The sequence below is a fragment of the Eulemur rufifrons genome, chromosome 1 (assembly GCF_041146395.1).
Source record: "Eulemur rufifrons isolate Redbay chromosome 1, OSU_ERuf_1, whole genome shotgun sequence".
In the NCBI taxonomy this organism is placed as follows: Eukaryota; Metazoa; Chordata; class Mammalia; order Primates; family Lemuridae; genus Eulemur; species Eulemur rufifrons.
The window spans coordinates 59,569,558-59,589,131 of NC_090983.1; the positions used below are offsets into that span (position 1 = coordinate 59,569,558).

At 36.1% G+C, this 19,574-nt stretch overlaps 1 protein-coding gene across 7 annotated transcripts in view; it reads left to right on the top strand.

The window, feature by feature from the left end:
- Nucleotides 1–19,574, top strand: part of SCN1A (sodium voltage-gated channel alpha subunit 1) — an 82,474-nt gene that overhangs the window by 20,447 nt on the left and 42,453 nt on the right. For 2 of the 7 annotated variants that reach the window (XM_069471914.1, XM_069471908.1), the window contains exons 7-16: nt 6,055–6,118; nt 6,677–6,818; nt 7,828–8,034; nt 9,516–9,797; nt 10,777–11,124; nt 12,402–12,534; nt 13,387–13,625; nt 14,968–15,141; nt 15,987–16,343; nt 17,876–18,358. In XM_069471914.1, the coding sequence (XP_069328015.1) occupies nt 6,055–6,118; nt 6,677–6,818; nt 7,828–8,034; nt 9,516–9,797; nt 10,777–11,124; nt 12,402–12,534; nt 13,387–13,625; nt 14,968–15,141; nt 15,987–16,343; nt 17,876–18,358 (2,429 nt within the window). Of the gene's footprint in view, nt 1–6,054; nt 6,119–6,676; nt 6,819–7,827; nt 8,035–9,512; nt 9,798–10,776; nt 11,158–12,387; nt 12,535–13,386; nt 13,626–14,967; nt 15,142–15,986; nt 16,344–17,875; nt 18,359–19,574 lie in introns of all 7 variants that reach the window. The other 5 variants (XM_069471888.1, XM_069471898.1, XM_069471915.1 and 2 more) reach the window with 5 other exon arrangements.

Sequence of the window (19,574 nt, forward strand, 5' to 3'; positions counted from 1 at the left end):
TAATATTTCAATTGTTAAAAAAATTATGTTAAATAAAATGCAAATATATATAAAATGGTTCATCTTTGAAAGTAATAGAAAATTAAATTACAGATAAACATAATGACTGAAAAGTTGTATTTTCCTCAGTTTAAAGCTTTTATTTAATTCTTTTATTTCTTTATTTCTTTAATTTCTTTTTTTTTTTTTTTTTTTTTTTTTTTTTTTTTTTTGTTGAGACAGAGTCTCACTTTGTTGCCCAGGCTAGAGTGAGTGCCGTGGCGTCAGCTTAGCTCACAGCAACCTCAGACTCCTTGGCTTAAGCGATCCTACTGCCTCAGCCTCCCGAGTAGCTGGGACTACAGGCATGCGCCACTATGCCCGGCTAATTTTTTCTATATAGATTTTTAGTTGTCCATATAATGTCTTTCTATTTTTAGTAGAGACGGGGTCTCGCTCAGGCTGGTCTCGAACTCCTGACCTTGAGCAATCCACCCGCCTCGGCCTCCCAGAGTGCTAGGATTACAGGCGTGAGCCACCGCGCCCGGCCTATTTCTTTAATTTCAATAGATTTGGTGGGTACAAGTTGAATTCCATTACACACATATACATAATATAGTGGTGAAGTCTAGGCAATTGGTGTACCCATCACCAGAGTAGTGTACACTGTATCTCACAGGTAATTTTTCATCCTTCACTCCCCTCCCACGCTGTCCCCTTTTGAGTCTCCAATGTCCATTATACCACTCTGTATGCCATCGTGTAGCCATAGTTTAGCTTCCCACTTATAAGTGGAAACATGTGGCATTTATTTTTCTGTTTCTGAGTTACTTCACTTGGGATAATGGCCTCCAGTTCCATATGAGTTGCTGTAAAAGAGATTATTTCATTCTTTCTTATTGCTATGCAGTACTCCATGGTGTGTGTGATATACCTATCATATTTTCTTTATCCACTCATCAGTTGATGGGCACTTAGGTTGCTTACATATCTTTGTGATTATGAATAGTGCTGCGATAAACATACAAGTACAGGTATCTTTTTGATATAATGATTTCTTTTCCTCTGGGTAGATACCCAACAGTGGGGTTGTAGGATCAAACAGTAGATCTGCTTTTAGTTCTTTGAGAAATCTCTTGGATCTTCACAGAGGTTTTAGTAATTTACATTCAGACCAACAATGTGTAAGTGTTTCCTTTTCACCACATCCATGCCAACATCTATTGTTTATTGACTTTTTAATAATGGCCATTCTAATTGGAGTAAGAAGGTATCTCATTGTGGTTTTAATTTGCCATTTCCCTGATGAATAGTTATGTTGAGCATTTGAGAATTTTTTTTTTTTTTTGAGACAGGGTCTTGCTCCATTGTATGTTTGTTGGCCATTTGTATATCTTCTTTTGAAAAATGCCTGTTCTTGTCATTTGCCCACTTATTAATGGGGTTATTTGTTTTTTTCTTGCTGAGTTTTTTCTAGATTCTAGATATTATTCCTTTGTTAGGCACATAGTTTGTGAATATTTTCTCCCATTCTGTAGGTTGGCTATTTACTCTTCTGATTTTTTTTGTGTGTGCTGTGCAAAATCTATTTAGTTTAATTAAGTACAATTTGTCTATTTTTGTTTTTATTGCATTTGCTTTTGAGGTCTTAGTCATAAATTCTTTGCCTAAGCCAATGTCCAGAAAACTTGTTTCTAGGTTTTCTTTTAGGATTTTTATTGTTTCGGGTCTTATGTTTAAGTTTTTAATCCATCTTGAGTTAATTTTTGTATATGATGAGAGATAGGGGTCAAGTTTCATTCTTCTACATATGTTTACCCAATTTTCCCAGAATCATCTATTAAATAGTGTGTTCTTTTTCTAGTGTATGTTTTTTTTCTGCTTTGTTGAAGATCAGTTGGTTGTAAGTATATGGCTTTATTTCTGAGTTCTCTATTCTGTTCCATTGTTCTATGTGTATATTTTTATGCAATATCATGCTGTTTTGTTCCTACAGCCTTATAGTATAATTTGAAGTCAGGTAATTTGATTCTTTTTGTTCTTTTTGCTTAGGAGTGTTTTGGCTATTTGGGCTCTTTTTTAGTTCCATATGAATTTTAGAATTGTTTTTTTCCAATTCTATGAAAAATGACATTGATATTTTGATAGGAATTGCATTGAATCTGAAGAATGCTTTGGGCAGTATGGTCATTTTAACAATATTTATTCTTCCAGTTTGTGAGCATGGGATATTATTCCATTTGTTTGTGTCACCTACAATTTCTTTCATCAATGATTTATTGTTCTCCTTATAGAGAACTTTCACTTCCTTGATTAAATTTGATTTCTAGGTATTTTATTTTTTAAGCTATTTTAAATGAGATTGAGCTCTTGATTTGCTTCTCTTGGTTGTTGTGCATATATAGAAATGTTGATTTCTGTACATTGATTTTATAACCTGAGACTTTGCTGAATTTATATCAAATCTAAGAGTCTTTGGAGGAGTCTTTAGGATTTTCTAGGTATAAGATCATATCATCAGCAAGCAGAGATAATTTGACTTCCCTTTTCTAATTTGGATGCCCCTTATTTCTCTCTCTTGCTTGATTGCTCTGGCTAAGAATTCTGGTACTATGTTGAGTAGAAGTGGTTAAAGTGGGCATTCAGTTCTAAGGGTATATGCTTTTAATTTTCCTCATTCAATAAGATGTTGGCTTTGGGTTTGTCATATATAGCTTTTATTATTTTGAGGTACCTTCTATGCTGATTTCTTTGAGGGTTTTTATTATGAAGGGAAGCTGGATCTTATCAAATGCTTTTTCTCCATCTATCAAGATGATCAGATGGTTTTTGTTTTTAATTCTCTTTATATGGTCAATCATATTCATTAACTTGTGTATATTGAACCATCCTTGAATCCCTGGAATAAAATCCACTTGATTGTGGTGAATTATCCTTTTGATGTGCTGTGGATTCAGTTTCTTGGTATTTTCTTGAGGATTTTGCATTTATGTTCATTGGAGATATTGGTCTGTCATTTATTTCCTTTTTTTGTTGCTTCCTTTTCTGACTTTAGTTTCTGGATGAAACAAATCTTTCTTTCACTTCAACTTTAGTCATTTTGATTATATTATACCATAGTGAAGTGCTTTTTCAATGTATTTACCTGGGGATCATTGGGCCTCCTGTATCTAAATGTCTTAACTCTCTTGCTAGTCCTGGGAAGTTTTCATTGATTATTTCCTTAAATAGTCTTTCTAAACTTTTTGATCTCTCTTCTCCCCGGGAATACTGACAATTCATAAGTTCAGTTGCTTTATGTAGTCCCAGATGTCACAAAGGCTTTGCTCATATTTTTATTCTTTTTTCCTTATTTTTCTCTGATTGGATTATTTCAAAAGACCAGTCTTTGAGTTCTGAGATTCTTTCTTCTGCTAGGTATAGTCTATTTTTGAAGCTTTTGATTGTGTTTTGTATTACCTTCAGTGAATTTTTCAGCTCCAGAATTTCTGTTTGTTTGGGTTTTTTTTTTTTTTTTTTTTTTTTAAGCTATCTATCTACTTGGTAAATTTCTCATTTATATCCTGAATTGATTTCCTGATTTCTTTGCATTTCTTTTCCAGATTCCTCTTGCATCTCATTGAGCTTCTTTAGAATCAATATTTGGAATTCTTCTTCTGACATCTTTTGGAATTCTTTTCAATTGATATCCATTGCTAGACAATTGTTGTGGTCCCCTAGTGGTGTCATATTTCCTTGATTTTTTTACATTTCCTATGTTCTTCCATTGATATCTGATGTAGCAGTCACTTGTTCTAATTTTTGGAAATTGCTTTTGAAGGAGAAAATATTTTCCTGAAGTTATACATATGTTTTTGGTTGATTAGGACACTTTGGCTTTGATTTTGGATGCTTACAGTAGTGTGATCTTTGTATGATTCAGAGACAATACACAGGGTCTGCGGTATCTGTGATTTTCTTAGTTGAAACTGTGGTCAAGTTTTGCTGGGGACTTGAATGCCAGCTGAGCCAGTCTTTGGGCCCCAGTGGTGGAAGCAGTGGGCTAAATATGACTGCTTTTAGGCTTCAGAGCAGCTTACACTGGCAGCAGTGCTACTGTGTCCTGGGGGGCCAATTCTTAGGCCTTTGGGTGGCTTACTCAAAACGGTCATTGGAGCAGAGGGCCAGGTGTGTAGGTGTGTTCTCAGGCACTTGAGCAGCTATTGTGATGTGGGAAGTAGTAATAGCAGTGATGGAGACAACCAGTAAGACCCAAGTTGTCCGTGGTAGTGTTACTGGTAGCTGCAATGGATTGAGCAAACAAGTCCCCAGTCCTATAGCTGCCTGTAACAGGATGGTGGGTATTGTCCTAAGTGTGCTTAGGAGAGTTTTGTCTCCCCTTTCCCTTCCTAGTCAGATGGTGGCTGCAGCCAAGTCACCTTAAACTCAGCCTGAGGGCAGGGCATGGCCCAGCATTAAATCTCAAAATGGCACTAGCTGTGGGCTTGCAATCAAAGAGGGCAGAGCCCCTTTCAGGTACATGGCATGGGGAAGAAACTGTGGGGAGTGCAGTCTGCTCACACCTTGATCTCACTGCAGCCCATAGCAGGGTGGTAGGAATTATCCTAAGAGTTCATAGGCGATCTTGGACTCCCCTGTCATTCTTCAGCTGGGTACGGCTGTAGGTGTATCACCCAGAACTCAGCCTGAAGATAGGATTCTGCCCAGATTTATACTCTCAAAAGTGACCAGAGAAAGTTGAGCCCCTTCAAGGCAAAGAGCATGGGCAAGATTCTGGGGGGAATGATGTCTGGTCAAGACTTGGTCTCACAGCAGCCACATGCAGCTTTTCATCCCAGATGCTTGCTGAATGGCCTGGTTTCCCTGCCCCTCCCCAGCCTGGCAGGGACTACAGCCATTTCAGCCCAAACTCAGCCTGAGGGCAGCGTGCAGCACAGTGTCAAAGTGTCAAAATGGAACCTTAGGCCTGTGACCAGAAAATCTGGGCCCCACCTAGGCAGGCAATATGGATAAGAAACTAGGAAATACTACCTTCTCTTGTCTTAGTCTCAACAGTAGCCCACAACAGGGTGGTAGGTACCTTCCCAGGGGTGCATGGAAGTGCCTCGGCTCCTGTATGCCTCTTCAGAGCCACACAATAGCTGCAGGTATGCCTACAGTTTCCTGGTATCTAGGCTCTCAGAATGGTGCCTGGCACAAGTTGCTCTAAGTCAGATGACTGTGGGATTCCTCATGGGTTCCTTTTTTGGAGCAATGTCTCTGTGCAATCTCTAGGCAATTCCCTAGGCACAAGACCTGCATGGGTCAGGGGGTTCTCTTGCAGCCAAGAGTGTGAAAGCTCATCTCAGAGTTTGGGGCCCTGGGAACTTTACTCTGTTTCCGCATGTCCAGGAGCTTCTCTCAGTTCTTAAGCAGGCTGGGCAAGTCGCCCTGAGACCTCTCCTTACACACATTTGGTGCTTTCTGTTACTTCTTTGGCGAATCCGGGCATCCTCTCCTAGGCAGTCTATTCAAAATGCGAGCATGTGCTTACTATTCTTGTTCCCCTCCATGGAGGAGACACATACTACCTGTGTTTAGTTGGCCATCTTGATCCTATCAGGTTAAGGCTTTTATAACATTGAATTTAATGGACAAAACCTCATTTATAAATATAAAATATCAAAAATACATTCAGAAACTATCATAGTCCTTTCACTTTATTTAATTTTAATTAAAAGTTAAAAATACTGTCAATTTGTCTATTTTCAAAGAAATCAGGATATTTGGAAATAAAAATATTTCCCCCTATGTAGTTTTGTGGCCTTTACAGGACTGTACATGGAAAACTTAGCACTGTGATTATAACTAATTTTACATTTATAATGAAATACTTTGCACTGTTAAGTGTCTAATGCTCTTTTAATATAATGTCTAGTATTTGAAGAAAAAGTAGACAAATACTCGTGTCTTTGAATGAATAGTATGTTTCAAATTATTCAATAAACCTAAAAGTAAGACCTGATATTTCTGTTCTCGTTTTACTGTTTTTAACAATGCAAATGTTCGTCAGATGACTTTCTTTTTTTCAAACAGGGTATCATTATTTCCTGGAGGGTTTCCCAGATGCCCTACTATGTGGAAATAGCTCTGATGCAGGGTAAGCCAATAATTTGTTCATGTTTGTGTATGTGCATGTGTACAAGCACATATATACATATTTTTTTCTCTCTTTTTGTAGAAACTGAAGATAACAATCAACTAACTTTATTCATATTAATTTGCTACACTTAAGGTTTTTGATAAAGTGTGAGATTATTTAAATATTAAGTAAACTTTTAGGTTTTGTAAATCATGAAGCAATAATTGCAATTATAATGCTGTTTCCCTTAGATACATATATTGAACTATGAATCAACTCTGGAGACTTCATAGTAGTGAATTTGAAATGGAGATGTTGAAATGGCAATTATCAAGAGAAAATAGTTTTATAAAATACTATTAGAAATGCTGTACCATATTTTAATGATGACACTGAGTGGCTAAGAAAACTATATTAAATCAAAAGTTGGGAAATACATTAGTTACTTATTTATCATATTTTTATACTTGAAATAGCAAATCTTCTGTTTGCTAGACAATGTTACAAGTGTAGCATGCTACCAGAATAAAAAGAGAATAGAATATCTTGTAATACTTTCTTTTGCCCCATTTATAGCCAATGTCCAGAAGGATATGTGTGTGTGAAAGCTGGTAGAAATCCCAATTATGGCTACACAAGCTTTGATACCTTCAGTTGGGCTTTTCTGTCTCTGTTTCGACTAATGACTCAGGACTTCTGGGAAAATCTTTATCAACTGGTGAGAAACTAAAGAGACACATACTGCATTTAAGTAGAAGTATACAACAAAAGCAATTGAGTTATGAAATCCAAACCACAGAACAACGTAGTGGAAAGAGCAGAACTTGAAATCAGGAGACTTGAGTTCTTCTATCCCATTAACTATAACACATATGAACAGAGTGAAGCCCAGAATAGGGATTCTCTCCCGTTTCCCCTTGGCTCAAAACCTATTTCCTGTTCTTCTCAGACACAGATTCTCCTAAACAGAAGTCACATTCTCCCCTCAGCCCAATCTACCCATTCAAATATTATCCCTCAGGTGGGAGGTGATGAAATGAAAAAGAAGGCTGGGGCATGGTCGCTCACACCTGTAATGCTAGCACTCTGAGAGGCCAAGGCTGGAGGATTGCTTGATCTCAGGAGTTGGAGACCTGCTTGTGCAAAAGTGAGACCGACCCCGTCTCTACCAAAAAAAAAAAAAAAAATCAGCTGGGCATTGTGACAGGCACCTGTAGTCCCAGCTACTCCGAAGGCTGAGGCAGAAGGATCACTTAGAGCCCAGGAGTTGGACGTTACAGTGAGCTACAATGACACCATTGCACTCTATCAAGGGTGACAGAGTGAGGCTTTGTCTCAACAAAAAGAAAAAGAAAAAGAAAAAGAAAAGAAAAGGAAAAAAAAGGAAAAGGCAGATTTAGAAAGCTAACTTTGGTCTCTTCCTTAATTTTCAGCAAAGGCTCAGCTCTTTCCTGGGGGTCTCCATGGTATTTTATTGACACTGTTTCATTCTTAGTGGATGCAAAAATTCCCTCCTGGAGATCAGAGTATGAATACATAAGTTAGGAGAGAAGGAAGAAGCTGAAGTTAAAAAAAAAAAAACAAACAGTCAGAAAGGTAGGGTGTTCTGTGACCAACATAATTACTATTTATATCAGAGTTCTGCAAAACACACAAGTAAGTTGAAAGTGGAAACCAACAGTTAGTGAAATAATATTGAAAAATAATTCTGATATTCTTGTTTCCAGACATTACGTGCTGCTGGAAAAACGTACATGATATTTTTTGTGCTGGTCATTTTCTTGGGCTCATTCTACCTAATAAATTTGATCCTGGCTGTGGTGGCCATGGCCTATGAGGAACAGAACCAGGCCACCTTGGAAGAGGCAGAACAGAAAGAGGCTGAATTTCAGCAGATGCTTGAACAGCTTAAAAAGCAACAGGAGGCAGCTCAGGTAAATTCACCAAATCAAATGCACCCTTTTTTTTTTTTTATTGTTTTGACGGTTACAAAAATATTGGAGAAAAAGTAAGAGATATAATTGTTTGACAGTGCCTAAAGGCAGCTGGTAGTATGAGGAATTAGTAAAGATTTCTGTATCGTGATCATCTATTTAGTTACATTTAGTTTAATTATTTTGTTTTATTATTCTAAGATGTTTATAGTATTAAACACAATAGAACTTTCGTGTTATTTTAATCATCTCAAGATTATCAGAATAAAAGGGAAGATGTGATTTGGGGGTCTTCTCAAGTGAGAAACTTTTACTGAACAAGTATATTAGTATTAGGAGAAAATCCTATGGAAATTATCTTTTCTTAAAAAATTATTGGTTATTATATAAAAAGATGCTCATCTAGTTCTTAAAAATAGTCTCTTCTTTAACTAAAAATATGTTGGCTTTTAATGCAATTACTTAATTGCCTTTATAAGGAAGTGATCACATAATATAATGTTCTCTAATATAGCAATATCCAATAGCCATATGAATATTATCAAACTTATGGAAATCAGGTAGTCTAAGAAAGATTACTTGTTCTTATGGTGAGATGTCAGTGGTCACAGTACAGTAAATTGTAAAATGCCTCTTTTACCACTGTCATTTTTCTCTTTAGCATACAAACTCATTGTCTTTACTAAAGAAGAAAAGGGCTTCAGGAATATTAATTTATATGCAAGAGTCCTGTTATTCGTGGAACAATAACAATAATCAAAAAATGCCAACTTAGTACCAGTATGAACTGTGATCAAAAAGCACTGTTTCCATTCTATGCTCCCATGGCCTGTAAGAACCAGTGCTGAGTTGAAGGTGGTGAGGACAGTTTTAGGAGAATGAGACATCTTGTCTTGTTTAGCAGAAAACTACTGACCCTCCCTTCTCCATTCTTCTGCATAGCATATTGTGGTGGAGTGAGAAAGGTACATCATAACCATCCATAAATTTGATTAATAGTATTTTGAAGCTATTGGACAACCCAGTTTCAGTAACTAGAGAGAGGACCTCAGATCTTTATCTTATTCCTCTGCCTTTGGATATGACCTCAAGTTACTCATTAGCTTTTCTTCCATGCTCCGGTTTCTTTTTCAGAGAAAAGAAGACATTAATGAAACACTAATTTTTAGAGTAAATCACATCCCCCAAAATAATACGAATTTATGATCTTGTTGACATCCGATGGTTCTTTTTGAAAATGTGGTCTGTGAAGCATAACACAGACATAATCAATGTTACCACAGAGAAAAATAAATTATCTCTGAAAGTCTTCATTAGGTAGAAAGTAAAATAATTCCCTTTTACACTCGCAGAGAATCTTCTATGTGAGATCAACTTTCCTCACCTAAATGTATTTTTTAAATGCCATGCAAATACTTAAGCCATTTTAAAGAAAGATAATCTTTTCTAGTGCCAGGCTAAAACTATTTCTTCTGTAGCAGGCAGCAACTGTAACTGCCTCAGAACATTCCAGAGAGCCCAGTGCAGCAGGCAGGCTCTCAGACAGCTCATCTGAAGCCTCCAAGTTGAGTTCCAAGAGTGCTAAGGAAAGAAGAAATCGGAGAAAGAAAAGAAAGCAGAAGGAGCAGTCTGGTGGGGAAGAGAAAGATGAGGATGAATTCCATAAATCCGAATCTGAAGACAGCATCAGGAGGAAAGGGTTTCGCTTCTCCATTGAAGGGAACAGATTGACATATGAAAAGAGGTACTCTTCCCCACACCAGGTACGGCATTGCTGAGTTTACTGATGCGTGGATGAAAAATAGAATGTGAAGAGAGGGAGAGAATTAAAATGAGCTTAGGAATTTTCATCAATTGAATAGACTACTATTTTTATTGTAGTTATTATTTCTCCACCTAATTTTGTGAAAATTTTACTCCATATATATGTAAGTGCAGCTTGATGTAGTTGAGAGAACACTGGGTTGAAAGTCAGGAGACCTGCATTTTCGTTCTGATACTGTCTTCTGGTAATTGTCTGCACCTAATAGCATTTAACCTTTCTTATCCTGAGCGCCTTTAACAACACCTAAAATGGTAACTGTGGTCACCTGATCAGTAATATCCTTTTGGTTATTTTATGATTTATGTTGTTTTTCCCCCAATTTCTTTATAAACTGCATGCATCCTTCTGAAAATGTTAAATCATGATACATTTTACTGAAAAACAAATCACTCTGAATTTTAGAAGTCTGAACTTCAATTTCTAGCAACACCGTGCCTTATAGGCGAAACAGAAATAATAACTAAAGTGAATTTAGGAAGATGAACTAAAATAATTTGTGAAAAGTGTGGAATTTTTTGAAAGAAAAGAACAATGAAAATAAATGTGGCCTTGTTAGGGTGATGCTGTCAATGTTCATTGGATGTTTACAATGTCCATTGTGATATATCAAGGATGTTTGCTTTTGAACTGAGAAATAGTACTTTAGGGTTTTGATTTTTTGTTTGTTTGTTTTTGCAATATCTTTAGGTTGCAATTTATCTCCCCATTCTTTAATCTTAAGGGCTGGAAACCTCCTTTTATAAAACTATTTTAATTTAATCTGAATGTGCATAAAATGAGAATGTGACTCAAGAGGAATGAGCCCCATGCTGTTATGAATGCTGAAATCTCCTTCCACTTAACCTTGCAAAATGAAAGCACGTTTCAAAGGGTCATATTAATATGATTTTACTTTTTTGTTTGTTTCAAACTCTTAGTCTTTGTTGAGCATCCGTGGCTCCCTATTTTCTCCAAGGCGAAATAGCAGAACAAGCCTTTTCAGCTTTAGAGGGCGAGCAAAGGATGTGGGGTCTGAGAACGACTTTGCTGATGATGAGCACAGCACCTTTGAGGATAACGAGAGCCGGAGAGATTCTTTGTTTGTGCCCCGACGACATGGAGAGCGACGCAACAGCAACCTAAGTCAGACCAGTAGGTCGTCCCGGATGCTGGCAGTGTTTCCATCGAATGGGAAGATGCACAGCACTGTGGATTGCAATGGTGTGGTTTCCTTGGTTGGTGGACCTTCAGTTCCTACATCGCCTGTTGGACAGCTTCTGCCAGAGGTGATAATAGATAAGCCAGCTACTGATGACAATGTAAGGAAGTTTTAAATAGTTCAGGCATGGCTGGCCCGTTACTGCTGCACCAGCCAGTGTTTCTACAGAACGGCAACCTTGAGAATGATTCCTGGTTGGTCAAGCTGTGAATGCACCTGCATCTTGTACTATCTTGAATAGACTAACCAACTAAAACCTAAGACCTCAACACTCTCCTTCACAAACCTGAATGCATTTACTTATTAAGTGTGCTAACAATTAATTAGACACAATAATTACTGCCACTAGTTGGAGGATTTGCTATGTACCCACGCTGAATTTAGATAGCAGGACATCCTCTAAGGCTCTGGCATAAAAGTATATGAATGATCCTTGTGTTTAAGTGTAAAGGGTGTATAATAAATCTTCCAACATATTATTCAATATATCTCTGCTTTAGTTTAGATTTTCAAAAACACTGTGCTTAGATAGCTTCATTATTACCTTAAAATTTCTAGTACTCATATTAGTCTTACTAAAAAAATGCTGATATAGGTCTTCTCAAAACTAATCTAAATGAAGAAACACAAGTAAATTATTAATACAGACAGATAAAATAATTGTCTGTATACAAAGTTATGTTACGTGTTCGTGGATATATACCTAGAAGAAGAATTTCAAAACAGATGCTGCCTCTTATTAGACTGTTCACTCATTTGGAAATATATCAGCATGAAGAGGCATGACTAAGTCAGAATTGGATGACTTATTGCTTTGGTACCCTGGATGAAACTGTTGTCCATGCAGCATGTGTGTGTTTTCTTTAACATACGGTTTGTGTTGTCAATGACCATCCACGTCTTGTGTCCAGAAAATGAGATGGCAGCTAAGTGTGTTATAATCATTGGTATTTCCTTAAAAATAAATGGCTACCTTCTCAAAAATCAAATGCTTTGATCACTTATATGACTTTTAAGTTACTAGGCTTTTTTACTATTAGTCCAGAAATAAGGGTAACTGTTAAATATATTTCTCAAGGGAGTATCAACTCAATCAAAATTATATCTTATTTCATAAAATTATGAAATCAGAGTTAAAAAATCTTGGTTTTTGCTGTATGAGTAAATGGTTAACAGTTTGGACATTCCAGGTTAATGACACAATAAGTCAGTAATATCTGCCATCACCAATTAAATAAGTGCATGATGCATGTGTTTCATGAAATTTACTGTGTCACCATTTGGTTGTTTGCTTATCATTTTTGCTTAAGTTAATCATTTAATGTGTTAGCATTTTGTTTACAGGGAACTACTACTGAAACTGAAATGAGAAAGAGAAGGTCAAGTTCTTTCCATGTTTCCATGGACTTTCTAGAAGATCCTTCCCAAAGGCAAAGAGCAATGAGTATAGCCAGCATCCTAACAAATACAGTAGAAGGTCTGTAACAAATTCCATTCCCATTTCAATTATTTGCACTACACTTATGTTGTCTTATTTCAAAAAGAAAAATCTCTATTTTTGAGTTGGGAACAGTGCATTCTCATGAGAAAATAATAGGTCTTATTCAAGAGTTATTTATTATATGTACACATATGTTCTAGAAGCTTTAAAATTTATTTAAATTCAATGAATTAGAACTAAGAATGTTTTCCTAACTATGTGGCAATGCTGTGAAAATGCAGAATAAAGCATTTACGTTGGGGGTTTATAATCTCATTAGCCATAGTGAGCCTCTCTTTGTTCCACCTAGCTTAGGACTTCAGCCGCACTGCCCCTTCCAGCCTCATCCTAAATGCTCTCAAGATTGGAGAGGAGTAGGAGCTCATTTCCACAAAATAAAAACAAATTAAAAAGATGTCTTTTTTATAGAATGATTCTTATATCACATCAATCCCTACCCTAACTTTTATAACCAGAGGTTGACAATGTAGCTAGTCATTAACATAAGGTTACACACAGCATCTACACTACCCCAAACCATGTTCCTACTGAGACTTCATTTAAAAGTCCACTCACTTAACTTGAGTCCAAGTGCTGAGCCACAGTGTCAGTACAGAAGAGAAAAAACTATCCTTTGCTACCCCTGCTCTGTGTGTATGTCTAATGAAATATCTTTGGGAGTCTTAGAATAAATTCTGTAATCTTTTTTTTTTTTTTTTGACAAGTACAAAAAAGGTTGACTCTGTTGCAAATAAAAATGTGCTGATTACCAAAATTATGTCTAGTGCATCTGAAATAAATATATATGTAAAAAATATTTTTTGGTGGTTCTTATTTTTTTAAATCTAGAACTTGAAGAGTCCAGGCAGAAATGCCCACCCTGTTGGTATAAATTTTCCAACATATTCTTAATCTGGGACTGTTCTCCATATTGGTTAAAAGTGAAACATATTGTCAACCTGGTCGTGATGGACCCCTTTGTGGACCTGGCCATCACCATCTGCATTGTCTTAAATACTCTTTTCATGGCCATGGAGCACTATCCCATGACGGAACATTTCAACAATGTGCTTACAGTAGGAAACTTGGTAAGCATATTGGAAGGTAAATGTGTTCAGTCTTCAAATTTTCAGTTTGAGAAATGTTTACAATAGCTTTTAGCAGTATTTCAACCACCCTTCTTGCCTCCTGACCCCCACCCCCAAAATGGGGATTATATCTAGTTGGCTATACCCTACTTTTTACCAAAAATAATGACCTTAATGTCTGTGCAAAAACTGAGAAGGAAAACAGCAGGCATAGGCCTGCAGTACTACTTGAAAAGTCAATGGTGATATTTACAACTTTGTCAAGATGCAGAAGTAGCTCATAGTTTAAAAATACACTTTCTGAAATGATATTATTACATTTTTAATTGCTGTAGAAGGCTAAAATAAAATTTTGTACTTTTTTATCCTTCTTAGTCATCATCGTTGCAAGAAATTATTTAACAAATCAAAAATGTCTCCAAGTTTTCTGCTTCCAGGATCTAGGTAGTATATGTATTGTTTTGTCCATCTATTCTATAGCAAAGCTATGAAATATTAAAAACCTCTAGTACACTTTGTGTATTATATGGTTAGCAAGGCCAATTTTGGTGAAGGTTGCCACCTAACTCTTTCTGTTTTGTGCTTAAAAAACATAAATTATTAAAATGTTTACCAGTTGATTCAACTTAGAGATATTAGCTTTTATTTGCTGCAAGAAAGAGCTATCTAAAGTAATGTATGCTTTTTCCACAATATTTGGTTTGAAGTTTAGGATTTTTGATGGTAAAAAGCAAAAACATGTATAACATCTTGCAGTATATTATTTATACTTTTAAAGTTCTGCTACTTATACTATGGAAGTAAATTTATTTTTTTCTTGTGCATAACAAATAATGACAATGGTAATACATATAATATAATAATAGATCAGCATGTATAATAACTCTATCTGATTTAAGGGAAATGAGACTAAGCTTATAGATAAATAAAACTGTTCATGAACAAAATCTTGCCAGTACTTGTGGTGTATGAAGTCTGGAGGAAAAGGCAGTTTGCTGTAATGGGAAGAACACTTAAAAAAAAATTTGCACTCAAATCCTCGTTTGCCATTTTCTGGTTATATGATATTAATAGAGTTATTTTGCCTATCTGAAGACCTTAGTTTCTTCATCTATAAAGTGACAACTATAACACCTGCATTATTCACTTATTAGAGTTTCAGTGAGAATAAAATGAAATAATGTACATGAGAATCTTTCATCAATTATAAATTACTGTGTAAATTTAAGTTAATAATAGAATCATGGGGAAAGTGGCATAAGCATTACGTTCTAAGAGACGTATTATGCCATGGACTTTATCATTACCTGATGGAAATAGAGTCATTTTGTTGTGATCTTAGGTTTTCACTGGGATCTTTACAGCAGAAATGTTTCTGAAAATTATTGCCATGGATCCTTACTATTATTTCCAAGAAGGCTGGAATATCTTTGATGGTTTTATTGTGACGCTTAGCCTGGTAGAACTTGGACTCGCCAATGTGGAAGGATTATCAGTTCTTCGTTCATTCCGATTGGTAAAAAACAAAACAAAAGGGTTACAAGCACAAAAGCCTTTCCTACAATCAGCGTTCTTGCATACTACTGTCATAGATTTTACCACGCAACCATTAGCATCTTAGGTTTCTGTGTAACATTTGCGTTGTCAAAAACAGTTCCTAAATGGAAAAAAATATATTCCCATTTATTTACCAAAACCTTTATTCCAAAGAGCATAGTCATGTAAAGTTTGATATGTTACTCACTTGCTATTCTCTAATTGTTGTTTCTACAGACTGTTACAATTAATATTTCCAGATCAAAGAAAATTTTTTAATGAAAATGCATCACCCTTTAACTTAAAAAATATCTCTTTGTAGCAGTGGATGACAATCAGATACAAAATGTGCATACAGAAACTTTTCCTAATTCTCCCTCTGGAAAATATGCACCTTCCCAAAATTAAAGAAAAAAAAGTTTTAGAGTCATGGAAAATATCCCAAGTTTTTTAGTGCAGGAACATATAGTTATATCAGTGCACACTATTGACAAATGAATTCTTTCAGCAGAGATTATTCAGATTCATATGTTAATAATTTAATGTCAGGCATGGTATGTCTTAGAATCACATTCATAAAACAAATTAAGAACTATTGGGCCCCAAGTAATCATTAACAGTTCACTCTCAGATAAAATTATCTCAATGTTTAAAATATGGAAAAACCAATTCTTCCTAGGAGGTCCAAAAATTAGCAATGAGCCTGAGAGGTTTAGGGTAGGGCAGATGTAAGAGAATCAATTTTGATTATCATTCTTGGTAAATCTCAATATATGTAATGCTTTTAAAGATCATAATAATACGTATTAATTTTTTATTTTGCAGCTCCGAGTTTTCAAGTTGGCAAAATCTTGGCCAACATTAAATATGCTGATAAAAATCATCGGCAATTCAGTGGGGGCTCTGGGAAATCTAACCTTGGTCTTGGCCATCATCGTCTTCATTTTTGCTGTGGTCGGCATGCAGCTCTTTGGAAAAAGCTACAAAGATTGTGTCTGCAAGATCTCCAGTGACTGTGAACTGCCACGCTGGCACATGAATGACTTTTTCCACTCCTTCCTGATTGTGTTCCGCGTGCTGTGTGGAGAGTGGATAGAGACCATGTGGGACTGCATGGAGGTCGCTGGTCAAGCCATGTGCCTTACTGTCTTCATGATGGTCATGGTCATTGGAAACCTAGTGGTATGTACCCACTTAAGATATGTGTTTCAGAAATATATTAAGAGCATAATAGAATGGTGATCATTTTGTTTAAAAAAAAACCTGTATGATTATTACTTTAAAAAGTCTCTTACCTCGGATATGCTTATATTTTCACTTTGAGCACATGACAATATAACAATGACCCTACAATTTTTATACCCAATTCCATTGTGTCAATTATTTCATCACATTTATTTTGTGAATTATAATAGAGTGTCATATTGAAGACAGGCCCAAAAGGATATGCTGGGAATTCAGAACCAGGGAAGAGAGAAGTCTAAAAAAAAGAGAGAGAGAAAGTCCAACATTACCTTCTAGTGTAGGGCTACAAAGTGTTTCCTTTAAGTGTTCATAATAATTGTGACATTTCCTTGCCCTTTTGTGGCATATAGCATCCAGTCACCCTATGGCATATGGCAGGTGCATCAGTCAACCTGAATTGGTCAATTCTCTAGTGCCTACAAGTCCTAACAAAGCATGGTTAACAATGCCTGAGATTATACTAATGGAATAGCTGATCAATCCTTCTCTCTCTCAAATTTGGAGTGTTACTGTTTATAGTATAGAAATATATAATATATTCCAAAAGCTGGACATTAATGTGCTAGTCTTGTGGAAATATTAGGGATTATTCAGAAACAGTTCTAATTAGTCACAGTGGGGTATGAAAAATACAGTAAGTTAAGAAAACTAGTGTCAATGCCTATGTTAAACCTTTAATGTTCATTTTGAGTCATAATGGTTATTTTTCAATTAACTTCCAATTTAATATCTCTGTTTATCAAAAAGGAAACTATAGCATGACATTTAAATGCATAATTTCAGACATTAATGATTTTTAGGTTTAGCATTCTTGTATAGTCCATATATAAATCTTTGTTCTACCCATACAATTTTAAACTTAGCAAAACCATAGGTCAGCTCATTCAACTTATTCATTTTACAAATGGGAGAACTTGAGAGCAGTAGAAATCATGTTTTTGCCCAAGGATGTATAGGTAAGTAGCTATTGACCCAGGTCACAAATTCACATCACCCAACTTCTCATCACTATGCTATGGTGTTTCTTTCTCATCTAGTTTTAGAATTTACAGTCCGGGCATGGTGGCTCATACCTGTAATTCTAACACTCTGGGAGGCCCAGGCGGGAAGATCGCTTGAGCTCAGGAGTTTGAGACCAGCCTGAGCAAGAGCAAGACCTCGTCTCTACCAAAAATAGAAAAAATTAGCCAGACACGGTGGCGCATGCCTGTCGTCTCAGCTACTCTAGAGGTTGAGGCAGGAGGATCGCTTCAGCCCAGGAGTTTGAGGTTGCAACGAACCATGATCATGCTACTGCACTCTAGCAAGGGTGATAGAGTGAGACTGTGTCTCAAAAAAACAAAAGAAAAAAGAAAAAAGAAAAAAAGAAATAATTTATAGTTTCCTCCACACATAGGGGAATAAGTGATTATAATTTGTGCTTTTTTACATTGGGGCTAAATTGTAATCATGTTTTTGTTGTTTTTAAGGTCCTAAACCTCTTTCTGGCCTTGCTTCTGAGCTCATTTAGTGCAGACAACCTTGCAGCCACTGATGATGATAATGAAATGAACAATCTCCAAATTGCTGTGGATAGGATGCACAAAGGAATAGCCTATGTGAAAAGAAAAATATATGAATTTATCGTACAGGCCTTCGTTAGGAAACAAAAGATTTTAGATGAAATTAAACCGCTTGATGATCTAAACAACAAGAAAGACAGCTGTATGTCCAATCATACAACAGAAATTGGGAAAGATCTTGACTACCTTAAAGATGTAAATGGAACCACCAGTGGCATAGGAACCGGCAGCAGCGTTGAAAAATACATTATCGATGAAAGTGATTACATGTCATTCATAAACAATCCCAGTCTTACTGTGACTGTACCAATTGCTGTAGGAGAATCTGACTTTGAAAACTTAAACACGGAAGACTTTAGTAGCGAATCCGATTTGGAAGAAAGTAAAGAGGTAAGATTCTATAGATGTCGGTAGGTATAAATATATACACATATATACATATACACATAGACGGTCCCCAACTGAAGATGGTTCAACTTACAATTTTTCAACTTTATGATTATGCAAAAGCAATATGCCTTCATTAGAAACTGTACTTTAAATTTTGAATTTTGGTATTTTCTCAGGCTAGCAATGTGCATACAATACTCTTGCGGTGCCAGGCAGTGGCAGCAAGCCGCAGCTCCCAGTCAGCCATGTGGTCGTGAGGGTAAACAACCAGTACTGTACGGTGTGCCGTATTAAATAAATTACATGAAATATTCAACATTTTATTATAAAATCTGCTTCATTTTAGATGATTTTGCCCACCTGTAGGCAAATGTTCTGAGTATGTTTAAGGCAGATTGGCCTATCATGTTTGGTAAATTAGGTGTATTAAATTCATTTTGACTTATAATATTTTCAACTTACAATGGTTTTGGGGATATAACCCCATCATAAATTAAGGAACATCTGTAATACATGTATTATATTGCCTGTACTTGTGATTATATATTTTCCATGTAGATTTTTTTGTCATCATGTAAAATTTTATTTCATTGAGAAAGCAAAGACAAAGATTTAACTCAAAGAGATGATTGACAAATTGAAGAATAACTCATATGAGTGAATTTTCTCGTGCTTACTAGTATATATTTGTTAGAGGAATAAATGAATGATCCAATAAATGGATAAACATCATCTAATTTAATCCTATGTTAACGTGGAAAGAAATGTGTTATTATCCTAATTTTTCAGATAAGAACACTGACTTAGGGAGCATATAGCCACATAACTAGTGAGAGGACAGCGAAGACTTGGACTTAGAGCCTTCTCCTACCAGTTCTGTTTGTCTTGCATTGTATCACATTGGCTCATGTACACGGAAGAGAACTTAACAAGAATGATTCTGTGTGACTCCTTTAACTAAAATTATATTGTTCTGTATATTATAGTCTGCTTGGGCTGTCATAACACTATACCATAATCTGGGTGGATTAACAAACAAAATTTATTTTCTCACAGTTCTGGAAAGTGGAAAGTACAAGATGGCCAGCAGGGTCAATGTCTAGTGAGGGTTCTCTCCTTGGTTTGCAGACAGCTACCTTCTTGCTGTGTCCTTATGTGGCCTGTCCTCAGCGTATGTGCATGGAGAGAAAGAGCTCTGTTGTGTCTTCCTCTTCTT